Source organism: Haliaeetus albicilla, chromosome 9 (genome assembly GCF_947461875.1).
Source record: "Haliaeetus albicilla chromosome 9, bHalAlb1.1, whole genome shotgun sequence".
NCBI classification, from domain to species: Eukaryota; Metazoa; Chordata; class Aves; order Accipitriformes; family Accipitridae; genus Haliaeetus; species Haliaeetus albicilla.
Window position 1 is genome coordinate 33,157,838 of NC_091491.1, and position 11,447 is coordinate 33,169,284.

Below are 11,447 nucleotides of genomic sequence, written 5' to 3' on the forward strand. Positions count from 1 at the left end.
AGCAGACAGGGCACCGTAAGTCATCACAAGGTTCACTACTGCAACTTGCTTTGGCACTTCTAAATCAGCAGGGTCTCCAATTTCTACATTGCCTAGGGGCTGAAAAAGCAAGGAGTAGAAGCAACTTCAAGAGAAAACAGATTTTGCCATCCCAACAGTAGTAGATAAAATGGGAGATGAGGTCTGAAATCCTATCCCAAATGAATAATAATAAAAAAAAAATTATCTGAAAGGAGACTGAAGGGAATACCTAAATCCATCACCTTGTCCCAAAACAGCAGAATTATTCCATTTCTGTTTGCTTTCCAGTGGTGGAGATTCTCAAAACTTTCAAAGCAATCTACTGTAGTCCATAGATTACATCAAAGTCAGTGAATAACACATAAGAAAAGTAAGACTCTTAAGTTAAGATTTGCTACACGTTGGTATAAACTTCTCCTGGAAAGTTTATGGGGTCCCCCAATCAATAAAAGAGTAAAAGTTTTGCCTCTTTCTTCAGTTTATTTGTTCTTTTTCACGGATAAAATAGAACCTGTGCATTTTTTCACCTCCAAAATTTGCACCAGGAAATTTTAATCCTTAGCATAAAAAATAAAATAAAATTTAGAAAACACCGTACAACCCACTGGACAGAACAATAATATCTCAGTTGTGTTCCACACAATATCATAACTTAACCTAGAATATGATAAAAGGGGAAAGTAGATATTCTCCTAATACTTAAGTTGCACTTTAAAAAAAAAACAACAAACACAAAACCCCCCACATTAATTTAGCTTTATGCTGCATGAATTCAATTCTTTTTCATCTCAGAGACTATATCCTAACAGACAGTTATTGTGTAGATGTTTCTTCTTCTATAAAAGAAACCACATAATAATTGTAGTATTTCAGAAAGGTAGTAAAGTAGTGCATCCTTGGTATTTTAACGTTTAACCACAGGGAACTGCATGAGGTGTTACCATTCTGCAAGACACTTGATATCCTTGGATAACTATTCAATAATTAGCATTTAGACCCAGTATCAATACTAAGAAGGAAATAAAATTCTAAGTAAAAGAGACAGATCACAATTACAGATCATAAAAGAGAGTAGGCGTGGCTTGGCTAACTGCAAAGGATCACATATTTCAGTTTTCTAAGGACTTCAGCTTGGGAGAACTGTAGATTGTCAGAGAGAGAGAGAGAGAGATGGCTAAAGCAGACATATATTCTCGAGAAAGAGTTTGATTTCAGTAGAAGCAAACTGATCTACACAACTCCAAATTTTCAGAGGAAGTCATATGCAAAAAAACCCAAAACCCAACAAAACAGCGAGAAGCTAAAATTTTGATAAGATGTTGGGGATTGCTGAGTTTTTTATAGCTTTAGTAGTATGTCTCCTGATTCTGCAGTTCCTAAAGCTGCAACAGATGCGTACCCAGCTTCCTCCAGGACCAGCTCCCCTACCCATCATTGGAAATTTGTGGCTGCTGGACTTCAAACTTCATCGAGAAACTCTCACTAAGGTATTTATTTATCTCTATGGTGGAAAAATCAATCTGAATCTATTTTAACTTAAATTGTACATTGCATAGGAACAGTCTAAACTTGGAATTATTATTTTTAAACCTCAAGCTTGATTATCAGCTAATTTCAAAGAATCCAAGGACTCTGCATTATTAAAAATATTTCTGAGTAATAAACACCATAATTGCTTTACTCCCTGTTATTTTCTTTCTCTTTTGGATACAGTCACATCCATGCATAACATTATCACAAGCACTGTCAATAGCATGATATTCCATTGACAGTTTCATTCTCTATTTCTGTGTTGATATCTAGCCTTGTAAACCACATCTAGTAGAACTTCCTTTGCCTGACCCCAATGTCCAGGCCACGAGTGGTCTGATCTCCATTAGCAGACCAAGTGTATACTCTAAACTGACTCTTTTTTTCTTATTTGTACAGCAAAAAGATTTATTGTCTGCAGTTAACAGATTATTACTAAAACAAAGCAGGAAAATTTGACTGCCATTAATGTTCACAGCATGATTCCTTTATAAACCAATTAAAACTATTTTTAAAAAAGTAAGGAACTTGCTTCAAACTATTTTAAGGAAAAATACAAGCATGATCTGAGGAAAGACAATAGAAAAAAATTTAAAATCACATAGAAGCTATAGGAAAGAATGCAAAAACATTGCTTTCTTCAGAAGTTAGAGGCAAGAAAATACAATAATTGTGGTTCATTAATAAAATAAATGGAAAAGGTCTGGGATTTTTGCCTGTATTCATTTGTTGTTTGATTCTGAGCTGACAGACAAGCCCTCTGTTTCTCTTTCTGTGAAATTTTCAGAGGCAGTCTTCTGAGAGTTGTCCTTAGTATCTATTCCATAAAGTACGATTATATTCTGTTCCCAAAGCACATCACAACAGAAGGCTAAATTTTTCTGAAATCTATAACTCAATTTGATGTCGGCAAACAGCTTCAGTTACAACTACAGAACTCTCAAAATTAGTATTTAAGTGTATGCATTCCCTGGTTTACATTTATTAATTTACTGTTATTAACTCTTCAGTTAACCAACATCTATGGAAATATCTACACATTGTGGATGGGACAGACACCTATGGTTGTACTAAATGGATACAAAGCAGTAAAAGATGGCATCATCACCCATTCAGAGGAAATTTCAGGACGACCTCTCACTCCATTCTACAGGGATATGATGGGCGAGAAAGGTACAAGATGCTACAATACTGAAATATGAACAAGACACAAAGACAGACACTTTCCTATATGTACACACACACCCGTGAGTTACCGCTATACAAGTACATAACTGGCCTTACATAGCAAAAGGGTACCATGCAGAGCTAGCGTATTAAGAAAAGCAAAAACCAAAAATTTCTCATCTTAAAGGATACTACTGATGTTTTTTCTTCCCAATAGATTCAAAGGAACATTTGCCTAGAGGAGTTGCCCTTCAGTTTTATCACTTCTAAAACAGCAGACTGTTCACATAGGTGACATCTATAGACAAAGCTGTTCTGTCCTTACCAAAGCCCACGACCACTCAGTTTCCAGGGTCACATTTATAAGCAGCTATATAGCTGGGAGTTATAAAAACCTAAGTTAGAGACCAAAAGTCGGTATCTGAAATCACAGTATCTTCTTTGTAAGTGAAACATAACCTAATTTAAATTGAATTTTGTATCCTGCAGTGAAAGGATTTCCCTTCCCAGCAATAAAATAAACATTTCTGTGTTCATCAGGTATTTTTTTGACAAGCGGACACACCTGGAAGCAACAGAGACGCTTTGGCATGACAATTATAAGAAGCCTGGCACTTGGTAAGAATAATTTAGAGCATCAAATTCAAACAGAGGCCTGTCATCTTGTGGACATCTTCGCAAACACAAAAGGTAAATTCACTAGAAGAATAACACTTAGAGCTTTTTCTGAAATATAGTAGATTAGGGGAGTAAAAGTTTCACAATACATTTTTACAAGTAATATAGGTATTTTTCATATTAGTGGGACTTCTACTGGCTTCTTAATTGCATTCTTCACAAAAATGTTTTGTCTGCACAGTGGTCAATATAACATTGTTTTTTGAAATAAGAATAGTAAAAAAATGTTAATCATCAACACAGTCTTGGGGACAGCTGGTAACAATTCTTACATTCAAGAAGTATAGAAAAGCCCTATGTTCTTCTCCATAAAATACACAGTTTGTGACCTGCTGTGAGTCGTTCTAGGACAGCAGGCCTTTAGGATTTGGCAGAGAAAGAACCCCAACACAAGGAATGTATCATCCAGTTGTCCAACAAAACTTTTTATGGTTTGGATGAAATAGAAACCAATAGAATTTTAGCAAGATGCCAAAATAAAGCAATTAAATATAAATATTCCGAACTGCCAAATCCCTCACCCACATTGTGTTCCACACTGATGTGAAAACACAGAGAAGTTGCCTAAGGTGTCCCTCCAACTCTCCTTGCACTAGACACAGCAAAATGGCCCATCTCTCTTCCGAGAGCAACATATTCACAGATCTTTAAAATGTAAGAGATGAACAAACTCTGAGTTCCTGTACAGCCCAAATCTTTACCTTCTATGCAATCCTTCCTCAATTTTAAACTCAATAATTGTATTTACTCTTTCCAAGAAGAACTACACACATTGGACTTAAGTCAGAAATGCATAATCCACCATTTTCCATAGTAGTATAATTCAAAGGTTGTCCTTGCCATTGAAATGTGTACCTAATTTAATTTTTTCTGGCTCTAACCCTTTTTAATGGGAGCCGTTTTCCACCCCATGATGTGAGTTTTGCCTTTTCAGTCGGGGGCGGGGAATATATAGTTGAATTGTTAAGCTGTACTTGAAAACCAAAAGGAGACAAGTCATGTCAACATGACTAATAAATTAAAACTTTAAATTTTTTTTTTTCCTGTTTTTGGGGGGAGGATTGTTTGTTTTGTTTTTTAATTGTCAAACTTAAATATCTGCCTCCAGATTTGAAGGGATATGTTCTAATTAATTGCTTGTATTTTCACACAACCCAGACCACAAGTCAAAGAGAGGAAAAGAGATGTAATGTTTATCTGCTCAAAAACAATAATCACTATATTTTACAGGAGTAAAAAGCAGATTGAAAATAAAGATTCCCTGCACTTCCAATCCATACAGCTAATTTGTATTAAACTAGAGTTTACTTGTGTGAAATTTATCTAAAAGTAGTCTGATCTACTATTATTTTTACCATTTTAAAAAAAGTCTTCCTCTTCCTCATTTTTCTCACTGTAGTCTATTCAGAAATATTCCTGGTACCTTCTATATTCACAGGCAAACCTTTTGACCCCCACACTTTCATTGTCCATGCTATTGCGAATATAATTTGTGCTGTTGTTTTTGGTCATCGCTTCTCTAGTGAGGATGAATCTTTCAGCAAGCTTATCAAAGCTGTTTATTTTGTGATCTACTTTCAAGCTACCATCTGGGGCAGGGTAAGAATCTAATTTTCCTGTTCTTATTCCTTAAAGTGCATTTGCACTTCACAAGTCAAAACAAGCAAATTAAAGGTCAGTGATGATTATTCCCAAACATATCCATACCATTGTTCTGTGAGCCATTGTGCAGTAATAAATTAATACATACCTGGTATATGTCATTACTGCCTTACATTCCTTCTTCATGTCAGTAAATCACACATCCTAAAATTTAAATTCTAGATCACAACTGGTCTTCACATTTCTAAAATATATAATGTATTTCAAATGAGTAATCGTTTGCAGAGTGCTGTATACATAAGATTCTTATATCTTAAAATCAAAGCAACTTCTAAAATCTAATTTTCATTTAGTCTTGAAAATACACAAGTGTGGTTAATAAGAACTAAGCCTTCAAAGTCCTATTCTTCTGAGAAGATATCTTGCTTCTCATGTAATTCATTTTACCACCAAGATCTGAGTTATTCTGAACTTCTTATAAGATACAGGTGACAATTTCATCATATCAATAATATTTTTAAGTCCTTGAAAGCCTAGCTGTTTCTTATGTTGTGCAGATTTTGGCACACTGGCATTCTATAACACTATCAGGTTCTCCAATACTTTCATACAGAGATGCCTTAAAAAAAAAAAAAAAAAACCAGAGTAAAAATCAAGGTTGAGAAAATCTGCTTGTGAGCCAGATTCAGCCCTCAATTACTCTGATTCACCCCTTTCCAGAAGCCCCTGTTGCATTATTAGGTATGCATCCAAAAAGTAAAACATAATCATTCTCCTGCTCTCCTGTGACCTGATATCCACTATTAAATGATATTGACATTTTGGTCAGCTGATGTAGAAGAAGTTGTCTGCACTGGCCAATAGATTCCTAATCAAAGGCCATAAATAAAATACTCTGTCAGTAGTCCTAGAGACTGAAGTCCATTCACAAAACATACACAATACAAAGAAATTTAAATAATTATATTTCCCCTCAACAAATACACATGCCAGTCTCTACTGGAGAAAAGCCTTCAAAGACTGAGAGGTCAAGTCAGCTTCTATACCTTTTCAGTCTTCAACCTATCTACTAAGGATAGAAAGTGTGGTTATTAAATATTGACAACTTGATCATAACAATTTAGACCACTGCATAGTACTAATAGCTCATCAACAAATATCAGATGAGTTTTCCTCAATGCCAGTTCACTTAGAGGGCAATGTAAAGGTTTCATAATCCCTCTCAGAAATGTAGAAGAATTTACTTTGGAAGATACCTCCGCATGTCAGCTAATCCAACTCCGTGCTCAAAGCAGGCCTAATTAGGTCAGGTTGTTTAGGGACTTGGCTGGTCAAGTTTTGAAGTCTCCAAGAATAGAGATTTCACACAGATTCTCTGGGAAGCCTGTTCCCAGGATTTAATATCTCTCTGACTTGTGTCTATTGCCTCTCATCCTAATTAGGAGCCATGTGTTGCAGTGACTTCACAGAGTTATCAGGAAATGAGAATCAGGTTCTCAATTTAAAAGAGCTCATGTTTCTTCCTTTCTGTTTAAAATCACAGATGTATGATGCTTTTCCATGGCTTATGCACTGTCTCCCAGGACCTCATCAGAAAGTGTTTGCATACAACAACTTCATGCACAATTTAGTCATAAAGGAGGTCCAAACTCATGAGAGACAGAATGCAAGTGATCCACAGGATCTCATTGACTTCTACCTAGCTCAAATAACAAAGGTAAGTACCTGTTTATCACACTATCCCCTCCTCGGCCTCCATGCCTGCTACAAATACTTGCTGTTCAAGTAACTGCTATGGAATTTTTTTTAGGCATACTTTAGTTGTTTAGCACTGAAGATTTTTGTTTTGGCACGTTGCTCACTGTTTTCATCAAACAATGACATGTCTGAAATTATCCACTTCATAGTCTTCCTGTGAATGTACCCTACAGACCAAAGATGACCCCACTTCTACATTTAATAAAGAAAATATGGTTCAGACTGTGGTTGATCTTTTGCTGGGAGGGACAGAAACAACAAGTACCACCCTTCTGTGGGCACTACTCTATATGGTACAATACCCAGAAATACAAGGTGAGCAAAAGCATTATCAGAGAACTGCATTCAACATTACATCATAACAAACATCATTAAAGTGTAAGTATTAGCTCAGTCACTTGCAATACATCAAAACAACCCTTAACAATTAATATGAATGGTGGTACATCAACAACTGATATCTAGAAAATGAAAGTTTAAGAAGTGAAACAAACGTGCTTTCCCCACCAGTTCACTAAGAAGCAACACTAGCAGAAATTAGTAGTAGCCACTGTTTTATCTCACTAGAAGGGGATGGCAAAGACAGAATAACAAGCTGAAGATATTTCATGCAACCTAGTCTCTTCCTAACCTTCAAAGTGGAAAAGCTTTAAAAGATACAAATTACATCTGTTATTTCAAATTTTAATCTTTTTTTTTTTTTTTGAAACATAGAATTGTATTATCCTCATCACCAAGCAGGATGTGTCTTAAATGACAGATCACCTTGTGCTTTGGGGATATGCACTTTCTTGATCAACTGAAACCAATACAGCAGTCAAACCACACACCAACGCATTTCATAGCAACGTAATTTCTTTTTTTCCCAGTCCTAGACCATACTTGTACAGAAACCTGCTGGAAGAAAAGGGGGAAAAAGTTAAAATATTTTCATTTCTCTGCAGAAAAGGTTCAAAGAGAGATAGAGGCTGTTCTGGAACCCTCCCATATCATCAGCTATGAAGACCGTAAAAAACTGCCATATACAAATGCTGTGATTCATGAGGCTTTGCGGTACAGCAATGTTACTTCTGTTGGGGTCCCTCGACAATGCGTGAAGAATACAACTTTGCTGGGTTTTCACGTTAAAAAGGTACAGAGTATACCTCCATGTTTCTTAAAGTTTTGAGCTATTAGTATTTAGTATTTATATGACATTAACTTCTACAGTTCCTAACTTTGCATGGAGACCATGTGGTATCATGTTGCAGACATGAAACAAAGCTGAGTGCTCTGAACCAGGGCTAAGTCTACATTAGCAGAGGCAGAAGAAAGCTTTGGAAAAGGCTAATAGCACAAGTAGCAAACATAAGGAAAACTGAAGTCTTTCTTCCCACTAGTCAAATACAGATAATGTCTGGCCATCAAAGCAGAACATGTGTTTTAAGGAACAATGAAGAAATTAGGTTTAATGAATGTCAAGCCAGCTAACTTTCACACGTAAGGGAGCAGCCTGGAACAACCTATAGTCATCCCTAACAAAACGAACACACACACACACACAAAAAACCCACACACTTAAGACGATGGCAGCTCAGTACAGTGAGAGATCCAACAGTCACATTGGCACAATATAAATGTCAAAAATATATTAAGCCTAAGATTGATGTGATGGAATTGAAAGACCCAGTGAAGAGTACAAAAAACAAAAAGGAAGGTGTTATGAGTAGTCTGGCAAGTATGTAAAACAATCCAAGCTCCACTCTAGCTTAGACATGAAGACACTTCAGTAATCCTGACAGAAGATAACTTATACAAAGGCAAACACATAATACGTTATCACAAAGAGAAGATACAAGGGTTTGTTATGCCTGGATGCACACAGGAAAAGACCAAGTTGAATCCAAACACTGGGCTGTAGGCATAGGATGGCATATTATCTGTTAGAGAGAAGTCCAAAAAAAGAATCAGTCATACATGGAAAATATAATCTCTGCTTCTTGTTGCAGGGCACACTTGTACTGCCAAATCTGCACTCCGTAGTGTACGACTCTGAGCACTGGGCGACCCCTGGGAAGTTCAACCCAAATCATTTCCTTGATTTCGATGGCAACTTTGTGAACAAAGAGGCATTCTTACCTTTCTCAGCAGGTAATGCCCTAACATTTGAATATTCCTGTTCACTGTGCCTTGTGGCAAGACTAAAAACACTATTTCTAAATTCTAAAATTTTAAAAACATACTTTTATAAAAACGTATTTGACACAAAGATTTAAAGTCAGGTGTTCTACTGTAAAAGCCACTAATATTGTCTTGCATTTTATATTTTTCATACATTCAAACAGAGTATGAGTATGTCTAAGAGACCTAATGCTATCTCCTTGGTGGATGTATGGTTCCTACTATAATGCTATATGAGCTCCTTAGTCCCTAATGTATTAAATCCTGGTAACACCCTCAAATCAGAGAATTGATTTATTCTCACCTTAAGAACAGGAAACCCAAAGACAAAAAGTAATATGATTTTTCAAAATATACAGAGAAAATCTGTGATAAAGCAGGAAAGCTAGCCTCAGTCTCCCAAATCCTACGCTAATAGTCTAGCACAGGTTCTCTTGTATCTCCAGAAAACTAGCAAAATCCACTCTTTTCAGTAGAATATTAGTAGGCAACGAAAAAAAAAAATCTAGCTTTTCAAAAGCATATTATGACGTACAACTTACCTAATCTACAATGCAAAATGCAGCAATTTGAATACATGGCGGGGCGGGGGGGAGGAGTGAAAAGCAGTATAAAACATAACTCGGAGAGCTTCACTAGTCTACCACTTTCTCCAATAAACAGGTTATGAAGAAAAGTAGCACAAAACAGGAAGCTGGCATTATTTACTAAAAGTTAAAAATATAAAAAGTAAAAATGAAATAGCTGAGGTTTTTTTATATTACTGTGACAGATTATACTATTATACAATTGTTGTAGATAAAAAGCAAACAGTAACATACAAAGCAGATTAAACATAGTAAATCCAGATTTTAGAACCATTTGCCCAAATTGCCTGCAAATCCTAAAATCATATTTGCAAAACAGGTACTTAGCATCTTGCCTCCTTTACTCACCAAATGTCCACTAGTTTACATGAATCAAGACAACTAATTTAGGCTACCATTTCAACCCAGGCACAGGAAGTTTTCTTTTTTAACTTGCTTTTGTTGTTTTCTGTTTATATAATCTGAGTATTTATATATCCTGAATTTTTTTTTTTTTTTTTTTGGTCTGGAATATATAGATATCCTGAAATATACTGTGAAAACAATACGCCAAAATGAGTCACTGAGTCTATACATCACTGCACATACCTATGTTTCATTCCCTTAGCTTATAGATCTGATAGTGGACTACAAGGACCCAATATAGCCTTCATAATTTCTGTTGAAGAAAGCCTGATTACACCCTTCTACTTGGCTTCAGAATCACATCCTGCAATGTTCCAATCCTCCCTCCTCAACAACCAAAGATAAGACTCTGAAGTATATAAAGCCTTTTAAAATCTGGCTTAAGTGAGAAACAATTCATGGTTCTCACGGAACAAGAAGCAAAAATGGAAAGGGAGAATCTCATAAATGCTCCAGGGGGAAAAAAAACAAAACAAAACAAACCCAAAAAACCAAACCCAAAAAACCAAATTGAACAGTTGACAGAGAGATGTACAGTTTCTCAGTTAAATAAACATTTTCCCCTCACCTCCAAAGGCATCTTCTGTCCTTATAGAAGGAAATAAGAAATAATTCTCTTACATTAACAGAATTTATAGAACTCAGTAGAATTTTGTTTGAAGTTCTTTTTCAGAACTTAACTTTATACAACTAACCCTTTTTCCCTTTCTTCTGCAGGGCACCGTGTATGTTTGGGGGAACAGATGGCACGAGTTGAACTGTTCATCATCTTTACCAACCTACTTCGGGCATTCACATTCCAGCTCCCTGAGGGAGTAAAGGAAATCAATTTGGAGTACATTTTGGGTGCAATACTGCAGCCACATCCATATAAGCTCTGTGCTATTCCACGCTAGTCTGCAACATACTACAATGCAGAGGGACTTCAACCAGTTGATAACTGCAGATACTTTAAAAACACGTATCACTATCTCAATTGTATTCATATGTAGGTAGCTCAGAAGAGCAAATTAATATAAAGTGTTTTTATTTAGGAGGTCTGACCTCATATAGTTGAGCTTGAGAAATTAAAATAAGCATACTTGCCAAAGCTCATATAATCACATCTTAGGCATATAAAAGTACACAATAATATGTTACCAAAAAAATGTATTTTCACACTCACAGTAGCAACGAATTAAATGCAGGATTTTAGAGAAGTGACCTGTATCAAGCAGAGCTTCCTGCATATGTGCTCAGTCAGGTATCACATTCTTAAAATGGCACAACTGTTCTGATGCAGCAAGGGTGCCTGAATAAAAGAAAAATTTTCTTCAGTATGCAGTTACACCTCTGTGTTCACAGAAGGTCTTTTGCAGAAGATAACAGTGTATACACACAGTGTTGATTCCTTTTCCTTTCACACTCCCAAAAAGCATTATATATTGTAGTATAAACTTCACATACGCCTCTTATAATCATAGTGCATTTAGAAATCATTACACCTTTTTTCTTTACTTCCTCAGTATTTGATTCCTATTTTATCACAACTCTCGGATC

General features: G+C 35.9%; 1 protein-coding gene across 1 annotated transcript; it reads left to right on the plus strand.

Annotated features, from left to right (window-relative positions):
* The first annotated feature begins 1,078 nt into the window (after positions 1-1,078).
* Positions 1,079-11,312, plus strand: LOC104320885 (cytochrome P450 2J2-like). Its single transcript, XM_009923315.2, has 9 exons — positions 1,079-1,508; positions 2,562-2,724; positions 3,259-3,408; positions 4,835-4,995; positions 6,542-6,715; positions 6,930-7,071; positions 7,701-7,888; positions 8,745-8,886; positions 10,626-11,312. Exons 1-9 carry the CDS (start codon positions 1,338-1,340, stop codon positions 10,802-10,804), a joined length of 1,470 nt encoding a protein of 489 aa, XP_009921617.1. The 5' UTR covers positions 1,079-1,337; the 3' UTR covers positions 10,805-11,312.
* Positions 11,313-11,447: the final 135 nt, after the last annotated feature.

Coding starts and splice junctions, on each gene's coding strand:
- LOC104320885 (XM_009923315.2), top strand. CDS start 1,338: ATGTTGGGGATTGCTGAGTTTTTTATAGCTTTAGTAGTATGTCTCCTG. Junction 2,725..3,258: donor GGATATGATGGGCGAGAAAG/GTACAAGATGCT, acceptor TGTGTTCATCAG/GTATTTTTTTGACAAGCGGA. Junction 6,716..6,929: donor ACCTAGCTCAAATAACAAAG/GTAAGTACCTGT, acceptor TGTACCCTACAG/ACCAAAGATGACCCCACTTC.